Genomic DNA, 20,430 nt, shown 5'->3' on the forward strand with positions numbered 1-20,430 from the left:
ACCTCTCAAAAACTGACCTCGTCTTTCCGCCCTTAACCAGCTGACCCCTCCAATATCTTCATATCAGCTTGATGCCATCCACAAACCCCTCTCCATGACAGAGAAAGAGGCACCGCTCAGAGAATTCATGCCTGTATTGTGGGGCTCAGGACACTATGCTTTGAACTGTCCCAATAAGTTCCAGTGCCTGCCATCAACTGGGGATCATGAACTATTACCTTCCCCTCAGAGTATTATAAGGCGAATTGTTGATCAAAACTGTCCGCATCCAGTCAGGGGCAAGACTCCAAGAGGAGTCATCTAGAAAATAAGAAGTTGCCATCACAGTACTAGCCATTCAATGATGTCTGCAGCAAGAAGAAAACCGCCCCCCTCATTGGCCGTATGACTACCCAATTCAGCTACTTCCTGGAACCTCTCTTCCGTTTTGGCGTATCTATAATCTTTCAGAACCAGAGTTGAAGGTCCTCCGGGAATATTTGCATGAAAATCTAAATAAGGGTTTATTTAGCCCTCTTCCTCAATATTCTTCATAGAGAAGAAAGACTCCAGTATTTGACCATGCATAGATTACCGTAAACTAAATAAACTTACTATTACGAATCGCTACCCTTTCCTTTATTCCCGGAACTGCTGGAGAGGCTCCATGCAGGTAAATCTTTGCCAAATTGGATCTCAGAGGAGCATATAATCTTATAAGGATCTGCCCTAGGGATGATTTGAAGACCGTTTTCAGATCAAGATATGGATACTTTGAATATCTTGTCATGCTGTTTGGCCTCTTCAATGCTCCTGCCACTTTTCAACATTTTATTAACGATGTGTTTCAAGATCTGTTGGATCAGTTTGTGGTGGCCTTCCTCGATGGCATCCCTATTTTTTCTGATAACTTGGAGAAAAATTGTAGCCACGTCCGATTGGTCTTGAAATGACTCCGTAAGAACCGTCTCTATATCAAATTAGATGAAATGTAAATTTGAGCAGTCCTGTATGCAATTTCTGGGGTATATCATCTCTCCAAACAGTTTGAATATGGATCCTAGCAAGATTAAGGCTGTTGGGGATTGGCCTGCTCCGAAAAACTTAAAAGATGTCCAACACTGTCGAATTTGCACATTTTTACAGAAAATTCATAAAGGACTTCTCAAAAAACATCTTGCCTATTACCACTCTTACAAAAAAAAAAAACCCACAAGTATTTTCATGGTCCCCAGAGATGCAGGTCACCTTCAACAGATTAAAGACACTCTTTATCTCTATACCAATACTGGTTCACCTGAACCCTGAATTTCCCTTTTTTTCCCTATCATCTCCACAACAGCACACCTGATGTCGCCTCCTCCTGATAGGACAGAACACATAGAGTGGGTTAGGGCATCCCCCCTTTCCCACCTTCCTCAGTGTTTTTCCTGTCCTGCAAGGAGGCAGGTATCCTTGAGTAGTGCTGGGAGCTGAAACTCCTAGCTGCAAGAGGAAACATATGCCGGGATCAAAGTCAGCAGGCGCTGTTCTTTCTTCCAGACCTTCACCCAGGACACTGCAGGCGCGATTCACCTGGGCCAGATTCTACCCCACCGCGGTCCAGGTGGGCTTTACGTGGGGTCTGCTGGCTGTGCTCTCTTCCCCGCTGTCGGCATAATTGCTGTAGTCCTGCATAGGGCAGGCGTGGCACTCTGTTGTTCTCCTTATCAGGGCTGCTGGGAGCGGAGACCATGTGACCGGGCGTCAGGGGGGCTTAGTGGCACGTTCAAAAAATATGAAGGAATCTGAGAGAAGCAAAACAAATAGACACCACTGTTTGGATCCTGCAGTGTCAGGACCTTTTATCCAACATATCTGCAGTACCTCATGCCATGAGTACTCCAGTATTGGACGTAACCGACTCGGCTACTACCTTGGGGGTCGTAAGTAGCCCGTTGGGTAAAAAGTTGCTGCATAAAATGTATGTGTGGAAAGTCTATGCATTTATAGGGCCTCTTTTTCCCTGTTGTCAGGGGGGAAACAAGGAAGCAACAACAAAGGCCCATTTGAAAAAATGCGTGGCTTGCATAAGGAAGCTGTCGTCCGTATATGACAAATCCCTCTGTAAATTCTGTATTGCTAAAATTATTAAGGAAGAGTCGGGCGGATTTATGAACGATATTACATCCTTGATTAGGGAAGAAGTCCACTCGACCTTGCAAGAGGCACGTCCAGCTGTGGCCTCTTCTCAGAAACGACAGAGGAAACCAATGGGTTCTCTGACTCCAAGAAAAGTTCCTTAAACTTGACCTCAGATGAACAAGCAGACCCTGCAGAATCCATTGATGAGGATGACTATAAAACATTTTTATTTAACTCCGAAGATATTGCATAGTTAATTAAGGCTACATTAATATGGAGGAGCCCAGAAAGAAACGCACAACACAGGATGAAGTATTTGGTAACCTGGTGGAGAGGCACAGGTATACTTTTCATGTTCATGTCAACGTGCAATAAATGATTAAAAAATAATTGTGCAATCCAGACAAAGGCTCTTTTTCTTCCAGGGGTATCAAGAGGTGCTACCTCTTTGCACAAGAGGTCTGTGCACACTGGTAAGAAATCCCTAGGGTAGACGTACCTGTGGCTAATGTGGCCGGGAGGCAGCCTCCAATATACTGAGGCCAGGAATAGCAACCACTTGTGTTGCCAGAACACTAAATGTGTGGCTAAACCAGTTAGGGGTACACCTACTAAACAAGACCCCTAGAGATCAGGTACTGGAGTCCCTCCCGGTCTTAAAGATGGTGACCACCTTCTTGGCCGATGCATCAGCAGGGACAATCAAGTTTTCTGCTCACATAGTGGTGCTTTCAAATTCAACTAGGAGAGTGTTATGGTGGAAGTCGTGGTCAGGGGATCTGGCATTCAAGAGCAAGCTATGTTCCCTGCCCTTCCATGGCCAATTCCTGTTCGGACCTGATTAGGACAAGATATTGGAGAAGGCCGCTGATAAAACGAAGGGGTTTCCCAAAGAAAAACCGCCAAGGAAAAAAAACGTTTTTGCACACCATTTTAGCATGCAGAGCCCTATAGGGGTAAAGGGAAGATGAATTGTTGGAGCTATCCCAAAGGGTGTAAGGGAAGAGGCTTCTTCTCTAATCCTCACCATGGGGAGGCCTCTAAGCCCAGGCCCCCACGTCATCTCTGTGGGAGCGAGACTAGGGGCCTTTACGAACTGGTGGGCCCATATCTCCGGGGATACCTGGATTCCCAGAATCCTAAAACGTTGCTATCATATAGGATTAATGTCTCGCCCGAGAGAAAGTTCACTAACAACAATAGGCTAAGTCAGTCAATCAATACAGCTTCAACAGTAGAACTACAAATAGGGGCAGTAATACCGGTTTCTCAAAAACAAGGACCAGGCCAGTCCAGTACTCCCGTCTATTTTTAGTAAAGAAACCATGCTGAAAATCACGAATGATAATAATTTGACACCTTTGAATATCCATATAAAGTACAGAAAACTCAAGATGGAGTCGATAAATACAGTTACAAAGCTAATAAAGAAGTGGGCGTTCATGGCGTCAATAGATCTAAAAGAAGCATATTTTCACGTGCCGATCCACGAGGACTCCCAAAAGTATCTAAGGTTCGCATTATGCATGAAGGGAAAGATAAGCCCTTTCCAGTTTTCCTGTCTCCCATTCGGGATATCCCCTGCTCCCCGTATCTTCACCAAAATCATGGGAGAACTAGTAGCCAGCTTGAGGGAAAATTATTCTTGATCATACCATATCTAGACAATATATTGGTAGTGGCAGACTCCAAGGAGCGTCTAGAACATCATCTGACAACAGTAATCCACTTCTTACAATATCTAGGGTGGATAATCAACTGGGAAAAAATCAGATACGACTCCCAGTCAGAAGAAGGTGTTTCTCTGAGTTCTGCTGGACACAGAAAAGCAATGCTCCTTCCTTCCCATAACAAAAGCACAGGAATTACGCTGTCTAGTCAGAATATTCCTGAAATACAAAACTTACATCATCACATCAGCAATGAGGTTGTTGGGGAAACTCATGTCATGCATCCTGGTGGTGGCGAGGGCCCAAGCCCAGTTAAAAATCCTGCAGGAAGAAATCCTGGTGTCATGGGACAGGAAACAATCAGGCAGACAGGCGGATGCATATAACCAATGCAGTAAGAGTCTCTTTGACCTGGTGGCTCTCAACTCAGAACCTTTTGCGAGGCGTTCACTGGTCACAGGATCCAGTGCAAGTGGCTGGAGAGCACATATAGGAGAACTGTATCTTCAGGGGGTATGATCTCAAGGGGTAAGATTGCAGTCCTCAAACGTCAGAGAACTTTTAGCGATCCTAAAGGCCATTCAGAAGATCGAACGGGTAGTCCGGGGCAGGTATCTGAAGATTCTATCGGTCAACACGACAGCAGTAGCCTACATCAGACGTCAGGGAGGGACAAGATGTGGGGCTCTACGGAATGTAGCAGAAAAGATCTTCCTGTGGGCAGAAAGAAATGTCTTGTCAATCTCAACAGTCCATCTAAAGGGAGTCCTAAACCGGGAGACGGACTTCTTAAGCAGACAACAAGTTCATCGAGGCAAATGGTCCCTTTCACAGGAGGTCTTCAATGCACTAACAACCAGGTGGGGAATGCCGCACACAGACCTCTTCATGACAAGGAAGAATCACAAAGTAAAAAGATTATCACCCAGTCCAGGAGACCACCCGGTGGCAGTAGATGCCCTGACACAAGACTGGGGTCAAGGACTGGTCTACGCTTTCCCCCCAATTCCATTGATTCCGAGGGTTCTTCAGAAGTTTCAGTCGCAGAAGTGCACCCTGATATTAATAGCTCCCTTTTGGCCAAGAAGGAGCTAGTTCGGGCTTCTAAAGAGTCTAAGTTGTCAGGTTCCTGTCCCACTGCCAGTACATCCAAACCTCTTAATTTAAGGTCCTCTAAGGCACCTTGACCTGACAAGCCTTCACGTATCAGCCTGAATTTTGAGAAATCCATGTTACAAGGATGAGGTTTCTCCTCAGAGGTAGTGAGCATGTTACTACTCAGTAGGAGGGAGTCGACAAACAAAATTTACCAAAAAACCTGATGCAACTTTGTAGCTTAGTGTAGGGAAAGGGAAATCAGTTTTTCCTCTCCCAACATCCCCAAAATCTTGGAGTTCCTTTAGGGGGATCTGGACAAGAATCTCTCTACCAACATCCTGAGGGTACATTCTTTGACAATAGGCTTTCAGAAAACTCCTGAAGAGTAAGATTCTTTAGGGCAGTGGCAGACCCCAGTGGAACTTAAATTGGCTCCTTAGGGGGTCTGCCGTGTCTCCGTTTGAACCCATAGATTCAATATCCATTAGAAATCTAACCATAAAAACCATATTCTTTGTGGCCATTAACTCAGTGATGAGAATAAGCGAGCTACAGGCCCTGTCCATCCGTTACCCATTTTACAGAGTGACAGATAGTAAAATAATTTCCAACTAGATCTGTCCGTCCTTCCAAAAGTCGTATCCTCCTTCCATAGATCTCAGGATATAGTTATCCCCTCGTTTTACGGTAACCCTAAAAAGGAGGAGTCTCACTTTCTAGATGTCAGAAGGGTAGTACTCAAGAAAGTACGATAATCTTTTTGTCCAAATTTTTTCCCCAAATAAAGGGAAGAAAGCAGTGAAAAACTCCATAGCTAGGTGGATTAAACTAGCTATCGCAGAATCCTACGCTGCAATAGATAGGACAGCCCCGAGAAATCTTAGAGCTCACTCGCCGAGGGCCGTGTCCACATCCTGGGTGGAGGGAGCATCCTCATCGGTAGAACAGATTTGTAGAGCAGCCATTTGTAAGAAAATGCATACACATACCAAACATTATAGATTAGAGGTCCAAGTGGACGATGATCTGACTGGTAAAGTTCTTTTGGCCGTGGTCCCACCCTAACAATTTAGTTGGTACATCTCAAGTGTGCTGTCGTGGAGGCGATAGGGAAAAGGTAGATTATATTTACCAATAATCAAGTTTTTAGGGAGTCTCCACGACAGCACCGATACAATTCCCCCCTCCCACCCCTGAAAAAAGGGAAATATGTTTTGTATTTCTGTTTTAATATCGATTTAGGTAGTTAATTTAGTTAAGGTTCCTACCCCTGGTGGTTTCGTTATAAAGCACTAAGGAAGGTGGGAAGGGGGGGGGGGGGTGCTTTAACCCTCTCAGTGTATTCCTGTCCTATCAGGAGGAGGTGATCTCAGGTGTGCTGTCGTGGAGACTCCCTAAAAACCTGATTATCGGTAAGTATAATCTACCTTTCATCGAAGTTGACGCCTCTGATTTGACAGTAGAAACTATCTTGTCACAATGAGAAGGAGATAAAATGCAGCTGCATCCTTGTGGGTTTCTATCGTATATATTGTCATCTGCAGAAAGAAACTATGACATCAGGAATAAAGAACTTTTAGCCATTAAGGTAGCCTCTGACTGGAGACATCTTCTTGAGGGAGCTTATCATCCGGTGACTGTTCTTACGAACTATAAGAATTTAGAATTTCTCCATATAGCCAAAAGATTATCAGCTAGACAAACACAATGGGACTTATTCTTTTCAAGGTTTAACATTATAGTCTCATACCAGCCTGCCTCCAGGAATGGTAAGGCCAATGCCTTGTCAAGAATTCTTGTTGAATCAGGGAAATACACTAATATGGACTTCATATTACTCTGGTTCCTAGAAATTCCTGTTGATCTTCAACCCAAAAGAACTAACAAGGTTTAAAGAAGGGTATGAAAATGATTTTTCCTCAATTTGCCTTCCAAGGAGGTTAACTTTTTGTTTAAGAGGGGGTTCTGAATACAGGGAAATACACTGTACGTTCCAGACACAGGTCGACTTAAAGTTTTAAAACAGATCCATGACACTAAACTTGCTGGTTATCTTGGGATCACAAAGACTTTGGAGCTCCTGCTTTGTTTCTTCCAGTAGCCCAAGTGCAAAGGTCATAGAAAAAATATATTGACTCCTGTGATACATGTGCATGAAATAAGATTCCCTAAGCTCGACCTTTGGGTCTGCTGCAGCCTATTCCAGTTCCATCTAGACCTTGGGGATCCATATCTATATACTTTACCACCATCCTCGTCGTGGCAGCCCGGCTTACAATGATGGATCATTGTATTTCCGCCAAAGGAATTCCAAAAACTGAGTATACTTCGGAACTGGTGACCAAGGAAATATTTAGACTACATGGAATCCCTGATGATGTATTTTCTGGGGGGTTCAGGAAGAGTTTTTGCATGGCCCTGGATATGACTATCTAGATTCTGCTTTTCACCCGCAGTCCAATGCTCAGACCAAGAGAACAAATCAGGCTTTAGAACAAGATCTCTGATGTTTCATCTCCCACCTCCAGGATGATTTGGTGGATTGTCTACCGACGCCAGAATTCACCTATAACAATGTCAAACATTATTCAACACTCAGAGTCCTTTTTTTGCGAATTATGAGCTACATCGGTTCTTCATTCCTGGCCTCCCTGTCCAGTCTCCCGTCCCCACTGTCACGCACAGACTTGTAACATTGTAGGGAGTTAAAAAGAAGTACTACGGGAGGCTCGGGGAAGTTCCAAGCAAGCCGCGAATAAACATCGCAAAGGCTTCCCTACCTTTGAGGTGGGGGATAAAGTATGGCTATCAACCAAAAATCTTAAAAACCATGTTCATTCCCCCAAGCTCGGGCAAATATTTTTGGGGCCTTTCCCAATCACAACAAAAGTAGTCCAAGTGGCATTTTGTCTGGACCTGCCTGGCGAATTGAGAATCCATCCAGTTTTTCACATATCTCTCCTCAAAACCTTTAAAGAAAATCCCTTTCCCGGAAGGACTCAACCACTCTCCTCACCAGTAGAAGTCCAAGGAGAGGAGCAATATGAAATCAAGAAGATTCTGGACTCCAGAATATATAGAAAGAAATTACTGCATGTGGTCCAATGGAAGGGATATGGCCCTGGGGAGAATTCCTGGGAGCTCGCCTCCAATGTCCATGCCCCTAAACTGACGAGAGAGTTCCATTGCAGGTATCCAGAGAAAACGGCCCCTGGGATGTCCAGAGGCCGTCCTGGAAGGAGGAGGCGAGCTCCATAAACCTGGCTTCATGTTCCTTACCCCTATAATCCAGTTCCTGTTTCCCTGTCTGGCTCTGCCCCATTCTCTTGATTAGGTACTGTAAAAGCCTGGCCCTGCCACTCCCTCAGCCTTTAAAGCAGCTCCTACCTCTACCTACTGCCTTTAAAAGAAGGTTGTCCTTTGCGTACTGATCACTGTTTTGTTCCTGACAATTACTCTGCTAAATTTTCTGTACTGCACCACCCTATCCATTTGCCAATCCCCGGCTTGCCTAACCACATTGCCTGCCTTTGCTGACTACCACCTGAGACTCCAGTCCCGTGCCAGAATCGTGATAATGAGTTTCTGTCAATAACTATAGTTAATTACCTTATCCAACTTGCACAGGACCCAACTAGAGGAAGGGCCATTTTGGATTTAATATGAGCCAATAGACCGTACAGAATAATAGAGGTGCAAGTAGGAGGGCACCTGGAAAATAGTGACAAGAACATAATAAATCTCCATTTGTCTATCAATATGGAGTCTTATCGGGGGGAGCTACAAAAAAACTAAAGTTTAGACAAAGTTCAATCAGCTTAGAGGTGTCCTAAACCATATTGACTGGGATAATGTCCTCAAAAATAAGAGTACAGACAGTAAATGAGAAATGTTTAAGAACATCCTAAATACTTACTGTGAGAGATTCATATCTTACAGGAATAAAAAGGTTAGTAGTATGAGAAAAACCGATGTGGCTTAATAAAGATGTAAGAAGAATGTAAAGCAATTTGGGCATCTGTGCTCAAGAAGGACATATGAGAGCTTGAGTGGGTACAATGGGGACAACTAAAGTAATAAACGGAATGGGTGAACTACAATACCCAGAGAGGCTATCAAAATTGTGACCATTTTGTTTGGAAAAAAGACGGGTGAGGGGCGCTCTAATAACTATAATATATCAGAGGTCAAAACAGAGATCTCTCCCATCATCTATTATACCCAGGACCGTAACAAGGGGGCGCTTCAAAAACTATGTATAATATATCAGGGGTCAGTACAGAGATCTCTTCCATCATCTGTTATACCCAGGACCGTAACAAGGGGGCGCTCTAATAAGTATGTATAGATATATCAGGGGTCAGTACAGAGATCACTCCCATCATCTGTTATACCCCAGACCGTAACAAGGGGGCGCTCTAATAACTATGTATAGATATATTAGGGGTCAGTACAGAGATCTCTCCCATCATCGATTATATGCAGGACTGTAACAAGGGGGCACTCTAATAACTATGTATAATTTATCAGGGGTCAGTACAGAGATCACTCCCATCCATCTGTTATACCCTGGACCGTAATAAGGAGGCGCTCTAATAACTATGTATAATTTATCAGGGGTCAGTAGAGAGATCTCTCTCATCATCTATTATACCCAGGAGTGTAACAAGGGGGCGCTCTAATAACTTTGTATAATATATGATGGGTCAGTACAGAGATCTCTCCCATCATCTGTTATACCCAGGACTGTAACAAGGGGGCGCTCTAATAACTATGTATAATATATGAGGGATCAGTACAGAGATCTCTCCCATCATCTGTTATACCCAGGACGGTAACAAGGGGGCACTCAGATAACTATGTATAACATATGAGGGGTCAGTACAGAGATCTCTCCCATTATCTATTATACCCAGGGCTGTAACAAGTGGGGCGCTCTAATAACTATGCATAGATACATCAGGGGGTCAGTACAGAGATCTCTTTCATCATCTATTATACACAGGACTGTAACAAGGGGGCACTCTAACCGTATATACCGGCGTATAAGACGACTTTTGAACCCCGAAAAATCTGCTCTGCAGTCGGGGGTCGTCTTATGCGCCGGTAATACAAAAAAAAAAAAAGTGTAAAAAAAAAAAATTCATTACTCACCTCCCACGGCGTTCTGTCGCGCTCCGGCAGGATGTCGCTCGCTCCGGCAGGCTGTCGCTCGCTCCTCGTCCCGGCGCAGCATAGCTTTCTGAATGCGGGGCTTGAAATCCCCGCTTCTAGAAAGCTAATACACACGCCGGCAGCCATGACAGCATTGAATGGCTGTGATTGGCTAAAGCACACGTGGCTTCAGCCAATCACACTATTCAATGACATCATTGAATGGCTGTGATTGGCTGAAGGCGCACGTGTTAGCAATCACACCCATTCAATGATGTCATTGAATAGTGTGATTGGCTGAAGCCACGTGTGCTTTAGCCAATCACAGCCATTCAATGATGTCATGGCTGCCGGCGTGTGTATTAGCTTTCTGGAAGCGGGGATTTCAAGCCCCGCATTCAGAAAGCTATGCTGCGCCGGGGACGAGGAGCGAGCGACAGCCTGCCGGAGCGAGCGACATCCCGCCGGAGCGCGACAGAACGCCGTGGGAGGTGAGTAATGAATTATTATTTTTTTCTCCACTGTATACCGGCGTATAAGGTGACAGTTGGGGGGTCGTCTTATACGCCCCGTCGCCTTATACGCCGGTATATACGGTAACTATGTATATATATATATATATATATATATATATATATATCAGGGATCAGTACAGAGATCTCTTCCATCATCTATTTATACCCAGGACTTTAGCAAAGGGGCGCTCTAATAACAATGTATAATATATTAGAGGTCAGTACAGAGGTCTCTTCCATCATCTATTATACCCAGGACTGTAACAAGGAGGCGCTCTAATAACTATGTATAGATATATCAGGGGCCAGTGCAGAGATCTCTCCCATCATCTATTATACCCAGCACTGTAACAAGGGGGCACTCTAATAACTATGTGTAATATATCAGGAGTCAGTACAGAGATCTCTTCCATCATCTATTATACCCAGGACTGTAACAAGGGGGCACTCTAATAACTATGTATTAATATATCGGGGGTCAGTACAGAGATCTCTCCCATCATCTACTATACCCAGGACTGTAACAAGGAGGCGCTCTAGTAACTATGTATAGATATATCGGGGGTCAGTACAGAGATCTCTTCCATCATCTATTATACCCAGGACTGTAATAAGGGGACGCTCTAATAACTATGTGTAATATATCAGGGGTCAGTACAGAGATCTCTTCCATCATCTATTATACCCAGGACTGTAACAAGGGGGCGCTCTAATAACTATGTATAGATATATCAGGGGTCCGTACAGAGATCTCTCCCATCATCTATTATACCCAGGACTGTAACAAGGGGGCGCTCTAATAACTATGTATAGATATATCAGGTGTCAGTACAGAGATCTCTCCCATCATCTATTATACCCAGGACTGTAACAAGAGGGGGCACTCTAATAACTATGTACAGATATATCAGGGGTCAGTACAGAGATCTCTGCCATCATCTATTATACGCAGGACTGTAACAAGGAGGCGCTCTAATAACTATGTATAGATATATCAGCGGACAGTACAGAGATCTCTCTCATCATCTATTATACCCAGGACTGTAACAAGGGGGTGCTCTAATAACTTTGTATATTAGGGGTCAGTAGAGAGATACCTCCCATCATCTATTATACCCAGGACTGTAACAAGGAGGCGCTCTCTACCTCTAGGGGAAAGAAGGTTTTAACACGACATAGAAGGCGATTCTTTAGTGTAAGAGCAGTGAGACTGTGGAACTCTCTCCTGAGGATGTGGTGATGGAGAACTCAATAAAAGAGTATAAGAGGTTTTGGACGTCTTTCATGAGTGTTACAGTATTACATTTCACAATAGTGAGTGCAGCTCTGGGGTATAATACAGGCTGTAACTCAGGAGCAGTACAGGATAAGTAATGTATGTACACAGTGACTCCACCAGCAGAATCGTGAGTGCAGCTCTGGAGTATAATACAGGATGTAACTCAGGAGCAGTACAGGATAAGTAATGTATGTACACAGTGACTCCACCAGCAGAATAGGGAGCACAGCTCTGGGGTATAATACAGGGTGTAACTCAGGAGCAGTACAGGATAAGTAATATATGTACACAGTGACTCCACCAGCAGAATAGTGAGCACAGCTCTGGGGTATAATACAAGATGTAACTCAGGATCAGTAATGGATGTACACAGTGACTGTGTAATGGGCATGACTTTTTTGCTACCGGAATTCTCCCCATCAACAGATAGGACTTGTCTTTTGCTGTCACAACGCCGTCAGCTCCATAGACTCCTATGGAAGACTATGCTAGCCAGCCAGCAAAAGGAGATGAAGGGAACTCTCTGTTGTGGTTATGAAGGAAGGGCCCCGCCACGGAGAATTTCCTTAATCCCTGTGAGGACTGCCTTCACCCCTGCGGCGGGAGACTCCCTTCATCTCCACGGTGGCGGATGCCTTGCACTGTTCTGGTGGCCGAGGGATTTTGGGGCTGGTGCATTAGTGTACTGCAAGACGCATGTAAACTCATGGAGCATAGCCACGACTTGGTAGCGGCCATTCTTCGTTCACGCAATTTAGCACTCCAATAGCACAGCTATTTGAGCGCTAAAATGACGCTCATGTGAAAGAGGCCGAAGGCCACCTTCACACTGGCAGGATTTGCTGTGGAGATTCTGCAGCGTTCACAGTACAAGCCGTGTGTAGAGGAATTAAATATCACCCTCACATAGAATGGAGAATTACAGCAACGACTTTGCAGCAGCTTTATAAAACTGCGGATTATTATTCCACAGCATGGCTACTTATGCTGCAGACTCATGCTGCGGACCTCGAAAGATAAGGGTTAATTCCGCAGCTGCTCTGCAAAACATGTGGCCAAATCCACACTATTTAGGTGCAGATTTGGCCACGGCAGAATTCCTGTGGAATTAGTGCAGTGATGCCGACATATCCCTTTACATAGTACAAGATAACGGTGTCTCATACCTGGAGCGCACGCCATTCCGCATTCAGGCTTGGTTGTGGGACGGTGACATTCCTTGAGAACTGACATGAAACATTCTATAGAGGAGAAGAAGGAGGAACCTATAACAGCCAATTCAGACATCGATTTAAATAAAGTCATACCTTTAAAGTTAAACACAGCAGAGCAAAACTAACATTTGGTGGCTCGTCTGTAGAGACAGTTGTCCCTGGCTTGCTTTTTTTGTTTTTCTGTGTTTAACCCTTGCTGAATATATAGTAACATCAGTCCCCTGATGAGCCCCTGAGATGGTGTAAAACAACGAGGGTATGCTTGTTTGGGGGACCATTTAGGTTGTTTTAGGGTCTCCACAACGGTGAGTGTGGAGCCGTCCTTTTCTGGGCAATGGCCCTGCCCTTCTCACTGGCTGTGATGAGGACAATCCAATTTTATTGTTCCCTCCACTGATTAGCTGTGGTATCTTTTGTTATTCACACTGTATTGATATTGCATATTTGCCTTGCCTACATATATTGATAAAGGTAAATTCTTCAAACTCTTGCTGGTTTCTTACGACAGGTCGTCGTGTTTTTGATAAATTGACCCTTTACTGTAGTTCACCATTGATTTTAATACTTATTATTAAGCTATGTTTTAGTTAGCTGATATCTCCCTCTCATATCTCATCTCACCCCCTCCTGTTTCAGTACAGATTGTGGCGGTTGTTTAACTACTTAACTTCCATATTGCTATTAGTGGACCTAAATCCAGCGTGCTTCTGTGTGTCCGGTGAGTCCCCTCCGGGGTCCCCTGTACCCAGCGCTCTGCAGGTGTATAATAACAACTAGATTTTGCTGCAAGACGCAGCGGTCTTGATCTTCGGGTGCTTTCACATGGGCGACTGTGACATTGGCCCAAGAAACTCAAACCCATATCACGCTCCTAAACTTACAATGTTTGCCCGCAATTGGGATGCATTTTGTGGCGTCTCTGCACTTGGGATTTTCACAAAATTGCATGTTTTTTCATAGAAAATAATTGCACTCGCATGAAACTCACATTTATATGTAGATTTTTTTTTTTTTGCCTGTCATTGGAAATAATGAAGGACTCTTAAAAAATTGCCAAAAAAATAGAACATACAGACCTCTGTGAAGTCAGCACCCCATCTTTCAAAAAAGTAAATTTTTTCATAAGTTGTGGATGCACCCCAAAGAGTTCTAGAGTTCCCAATTATTTTTAAAAATAGTTCTAGCGAATTAAGCAAAAAAAAAAAAAATCAACAAATGTATCTCTGGGTGCTAACTTCCAAAAATGATATTACTGAATCAGCGAGAACTTTGTAAATATTGGTTCTAGAGCTTTGAGCAATAAGAGTTCTCTTCAGAACTCTTGAGGTGCTACCCAGAACTCTTATAAAATCGCGGGATTTCCCAAAAAATTATTTACACATAATAGCTAAAAAATTTCAAAGTTATGTGTAAATACTCTTTGGGGAAATTCTGTGATTTTGTAAGAGTTCTGGGTAGCACCTCAAGAGAAAACTCTTAATGCTTGAGGCTCTAGAACCAATATTTACAATGTTCTCGCTGATTTTTAGATGCCGGATCTAAAAATGTGTGTAAATAAATTTTTTGGGAAATCGCGCGATTTTATAAGAGTTCTGGGTAGCACCTCAAGAGTTCTGAAGAAAACTCTTAATGCTCGAAGCTCTAGAACCCAAATGTACAAAGTTCTCGCTGATTTAGTAATATAATTTTTGGAAGTCAGCACCGCAGAGATACATTTGTTGATTTTTTTGCTTAATTCGCTAGAACTATTTTTAAAATTAATTGGGAACTCTAGAACTCTTTGGGGTGCATCCAGAACTTATGAAAAAATTAACTTTTTTGAAAGATGGGGTGCTGACTTCACAGAGGTAACATACAGTGGTTTTTGTATCGCAGACCTTCGGTCCAAGAGTCAAATTGCTCATGTGAATAAAAACCATGAAATTCGTGTGTTCTTTTCACTCGTGAGTTCCGTATGACAGTCGTACTGAGCCCATGCGTGTACCGCCCCCATGTCACTTGCAGTAGGTTCACACCCGCAGGTTCTCATGTGCTTTTCTGTGGTAGGGTTTCATTTGGAGGAGCACCACGGCCTCTTGTCCGATGGGTGCCTGGTTCACTACCTGTATTCCCTTATGTCTGACATGCCTACAGCGGCTTCGTGTTGGAGGGACTCGTCTGAATAATTACTGCAAATACAGGGTGATGAGCGATAATTTGCTGACTTGTCATTTCGTTTCAGCTCACTGGTTGATCGAAAGTCATGTGATGTAATCATGCCATTGTTCGTATTTAAACATTTGCATGGAGAATCCCTCTATGAATGGAATCTTGGTGAACAACCAATGAGCAATAAGTGCTGCATGTAAGGCGACAGCGATATCACCGCCATATTGCATCTGTGTTCTGTGCGATATCGCGATTTCGTGTTGCTACAAAGTCGTAGTGCTCTTTGTAGTGCTCTTTTGCCCAGATTTTCGATCCTTTGATTTGTTCATTGATGGCTGTGATTGGTTCATCAAGCGCTGCAGTGATTAGCTGAGCCGTGGCGCCCAAGAACCAATCAGAGCCAGAACTTCCTAGAGGTGGGGATTTTTAACCTCTAAACCAGGAACCGCTGGCTGAAAACTACAGACAAGTGTGCCGGAGCTTCAGAAGGAGACGTGCGGCGGAACGGAGAGCGTCTGTTAGGTGATGTATTGCTTTTCTTTTGTTTTTTATGGAGCTAGGGCTTATTTAAGAGCTCGAACAGCAGGATTTACTGCTATAAAATTGCATCGCACCGCTCAAAAAACACGTTTTCATGCAATGCAACACAAAGGGGGACATGGGCTACAGAACATAGCAAATCACGGCAATTCAGCATGCTGTGATTTTTTTTTTTCTTTCTTGCAATTTTGCAGCCTACAAAATATCGCTCATGTGAAAGAACCCACTGGAACCCATGGGCTTCACATACATGTGATTTGTAGCGCCTTCACATTGCGAGATTTTGTCGCCTGTGGGAAAGGCCTTCAAACAGCTATCGCACATCTGCGTCAGCGGATTTACTGAGTGACTATCTGAAGTATATTTGCTCAGTGTAAGGTGGCCTTAGCTTGCTGTAAGCCATATATGTTTAACATAGGGTACCATAGCTTGGCACATAAGGCGCTGGTAGAACCCACCCCAAGGAAGACTTTACAACATACAAACAACTCACTATCAACTTCAAGGCTGCACTCACTTCTATCAAACAGGATGAATTTGCTACTCTTAGGGATTAAGCAAATTGCTGGAGGCAATGCTCGGCGGTATGGAGCATGGCTGCGCCAGAATGAGGGGGATTTCTCCAGAGTTTCGCCAGAGCGCAGGAGTTTGAAAATTACCATGGGAAGACAGGTGCTGCCCGATCTTCCCCGTATCTAGTATTCACTACCTGCGGGGAACACAGGGCAGGTCCTATCTGTTCTCTGCCGTAGTATTCACTACCTGCGGGGAACACATAGCAGGTCCTATCTGTTCTTGGCCATAGTATTCACTACCTGCGGGGAACACAGGGCAGGTCCTATCTGTGGCTAGATCTTGGGGCTAGATCTGAGGGCTGCACTTGGAGATCACCGTTTTTCACCCTTTGACCCCATCATTCAGGAACAGCACACTGCTGCTTCGGATAGTATCTGTCAGGCGGCTGCTGATGCCACTTGGTCAGGATTACCGTAACGCAGGGTCGGTGGATGCAGAAAAAATCTTAGACTAAAAGGAGCTGAGATCAGGACTGTTACAATTTGTAACTAACGCAGTACAGGAAGGTGTAGACAGTCCTGTCGAGGAACAGACCTAAGGTCACAACAGGTGGATTTCTTGTGTAGTCAAGAAGCAGGTCAAGGGTCAGGCAGAGTGGCAAAATAATTGTGGTCAGTAAACTAGCAGAAGTCTGGAAAGTAGAAACCAGGAAATCAGGAGATCAGACATGTCAGCACCATGCACAATAGAAAACTAACCACTCAGGCCACGCTGTGCCTTACATAGACTGGAGCCAATCTGGATTGGCTGGGGGTCTGAAAGCTGGGTACACACGCTAGCCCTTTAAGAGGCAAACCAGACGCATGCACTCGCCCTTTGGTAGAAGAGACAGACAGAGTGGAGAGCTTGCATCGTCTGCCAGAAGTGACACATGGAACAAAAAACACAGCTGCGGTATCACGGTACACGCAGAAACACGTGGCAGCCGTGCTGGTGCACATTCATTATCTGAAAAAATGCAGAACTCTTGTGTATACCAGCCACGTAAAGATGCAAGGCTTCTAGTATATAGCTTCATCATAGTATATATGCCCTTTACATGGCTTGTATACACAAGAGTTCTGCATTTTCTTAGATAATAAATATGTATGAGTGTTGCTACCATGTGTTTCTGCGTGTACACAAGTCACACATGGGACATGGCACAAGCCAGGGCTGACAATAGGAGGAGATATGAGACACTGGCAGCCATAGCAGTGGCCTATCCTCAGACTAGTTCATCAACAGTTGATTGGCGGCCACCCAGGACCCCTGCGGTCAGATTCTTGCCATAAGTGTGTCGTGTATGAAACAGGAAGCACACAGCTCGGTAGACACCCCGCCATAACCTGGGTTCACATTGGAGGCCCTGTTCTCATTGAATTCCAATGCATATTGTATGGACCCCTGTGCTTCTGACACCATGCGGTTGTGCTGTATGCCATACAATATAGCATACTACCATGACAACCTCACAGCAAGCATGATATTCCCATGACTGCAGTAGCGAGATCAAGAGAATAAAATCTAAGCTTTGAAAGGCTCTACCTTTGCTGGCTCTACCTTCCCTCCTCTTCCCCTTGCTTTGGGGGCCCCCAGGGCTCAATTCTCGACCCCCTCCCCTCCTCTTCCCCTCGCTGTTAGGGTCCCCCAGGGCTCGGTCCTTAGCACCCTCCTTTTCTCCTTCTACACAGCCCCTATTGGACAGACCATCAGTAGTTTTGCCCTCCAATACCACCTCTACACTGACGACACCCAGCTATGCACCCCCTCCCATGACATCACAGCGCTGGGCCTTCAGAACGCCACTGACTGTCTGTCCGCTGTCTCTAACACTATGTCCTCTCTCTACCTAAAACTCTCTAAAACTGACCTGCTGGTGTTTCCACCCTCCACTAACCGCCCTCATCCTGACATCTCCATCTCACTGCCTTGGGGTTATATTCTACTCCGATCTCTCCTTCACCCCCTACATCCAATCTCTCCCCTGAACATGTCAGCTGCACCTCAAGAACATCGCAAGAATCTGCTCCTTTTTTACCATGAACACACTAAAAAAAACTCAGTCGCCCTCATCCACACTCGGCTCGATTATTGCATGTCACCCGCACCAGACTCTTCCACCTTCAATCACTGCACTGGCAAATACAGAATGTAATTCACACTCACTACCTTCATCCATAAAGCTCTCGACAGCACCGCGCCGCCCTACATTGCGTCCCTCATCTCAATCCACCACCCAGCCCGAGCCCTCTGCTTCGCTAATGAAATTAGATTAAGCGAACCTTTAATTTGAACCTCTCATTCCCATCTCCAAGACTTCTCAAGAGCAGCACCAGTCCTCTGGAACATGCTACCCTAAACTATCCGGGCAATCCCCGATGCACAAAACTTCTGGCGTGCCCTAAAAGCGCCCCATTTCAGAGAGGCATACCATATCCCCTAAACCAAACCCCTCTGTACTCCCCTGATAACATGCTCCCTGACCTACCGACTGCAATCCCTGCTAGCTGCAATCAACCATCTCCTGCAGTCATACCGATTAGAATTGCTCCTTTCAGAAGTGGAATTTGTCCAGTCATAAGCTGGTATTCAGATTTCTCATTGATGACCTGTCAGGGTACCCAGAGTGACATGAACCCCTTGGGGCAGAAATAATGGTGCAGACACTATTAAGGACTAGTAGTGGTGCGGATGCTCGAATGCAAGATGCATTTCTGTAACAAAACATCTTCACTTTGTTCCTGCTTTGCACACAGTTTCCTGTTCTTGGACAAGACTTAAAATCTTCATGCAACTTTTTTAAAGACTCTGACCATTGAGGTGGTGGGGGCTTGTACAACCATGTTGTCATAGGACCTAGTGGGGCAGTGTTCAAAGCAGACTGCAGTAGAAGCGCCCAGTCCACATTCATGTTATACACACAACCTCTTTTATAATGCTGCACAGCAGCCCTTATAAAGTCTCCTCCGAGGTCACATGACCGCCACAAGAAGCCTTTAAAGGTGTGACGCTTCACTAACATTCCTGTGGCTCACCATTTCTTTGTCTTCTTTAATGATGGATCTGATGTAATGATCGAGAAATGTTTGGTCGCAGAACGGCACGGAAGTAACGGGCCACACATCAATAAGTAACATCTGTAGCAGGATAAGTAAACCTGGAAAACAGCAGAGAGGAAACATGAGTCATTTCTGACAGCTCTTATGGAGTGAGAAGCAGCTTACGGCAGAGCTGAAGGTCACACAGATCCTTGGTCCTCTCTGGAGCATCCTGCTGTTTTGGGGTCATTCCATGCCAAATCTCCACAGCTCAGATTTTCATGGTACTTTGTAGGATAACAACAAAAGCCGTATAACTTTGTTACTAATTCTGGTAGAACTTTCATCTCGGCTCACAGTGACGCTAATGGAGGACATGTTTTGTTGCAAAGGGTTTTTTTTTAATGAAATATTACATTCTTTGTTTCAAGGTCACATAATGTAAGCTTTGACCTTAAATAGCTAAAAAAAAAAGTGTACATTTAATTCTTGGGTGAATAAAGTATGTAATAGAGGTAATTGCAGTCCCTCCTGGTGCAAACTTCATTTTGGAATGGTTTTGAGAACAGGAATAAAAATTTGTATGCATGAAAGTATATGTCCCATTCAATGAGATAGGCCGCCTGCAGACGAGCGGGTCGGATCCGGCGGCGAGAATCCTCGCCGCGGGACCCGACCCGAGAGCCTGCAGTGACGAGCGCGTACTCACCCGCGCCTGGCGGCTACGGCTCTTTCATGTGCCGGCTGCCACGCAGCCGGCGCATGCGCAGACCGGAGCCGGCGGCCGGGTGAGTGCGAGCCCCGCACAAAAATAGGACATGCCGCGGTTTGTTTGCCGTGCGAGATTTCACGCGGCCAAACCGCGGCTGTCTGCATAGGAGTGCGTATTGTAATGCACTCCTATGCAGACTTTCAGTGGCAGAAATCCCACGGGAAATACCGCCGCGGGATTTCCGCCCGTGTGCACTTGTTTAGGAAGTTACTTTATTATAAATATAATGCTATACATCATTTTGAGGAAAAGATACGTCAGAGTCCTCTCATCGAGGCTTCTTCTGTGCGTTGGGTGTTTATTACCTCGTGTAGGTTCACCCGGTTGCAGTCCGTGGATCA

The 20,430-nt window shown here is 44.8% G+C and overlaps 1 protein-coding gene across 2 annotated transcripts in view; it reads right to left on the reverse strand.

Moving 5' to 3' along the window:
• LOC136610924 (erythropoietin-like) overlaps window positions 1–20,430 on the reverse strand; it is a 41,895-nt gene that overhangs the window by 8,353 nt on the left and 13,112 nt on the right. Inside the window, exons 2-3 of one of the 2 annotated variants that reach the window (XM_066590115.1) lie at window positions 19,315–19,436; window positions 12,986–13,060 (exon numbers count right to left, since the gene is read on the reverse strand). In XM_066590115.1, the coding sequence (XP_066446212.1) occupies window positions 12,986–13,060; window positions 19,315–19,436 (197 nt within the window). The remainder of the gene's footprint in view (window positions 1–12,985; window positions 13,061–19,314; window positions 19,437–20,430) is intronic. The other variant, XM_066590116.1, reaches the window with a different exon arrangement.

The sequence above is a fragment of the Eleutherodactylus coqui genome, chromosome 2, assembly GCF_035609145.1.
Source record: "Eleutherodactylus coqui strain aEleCoq1 chromosome 2, aEleCoq1.hap1, whole genome shotgun sequence".
Lineage (NCBI taxonomy): Eukaryota > Metazoa > Chordata > Amphibia > Anura > Eleutherodactylidae > Eleutherodactylus > Eleutherodactylus coqui.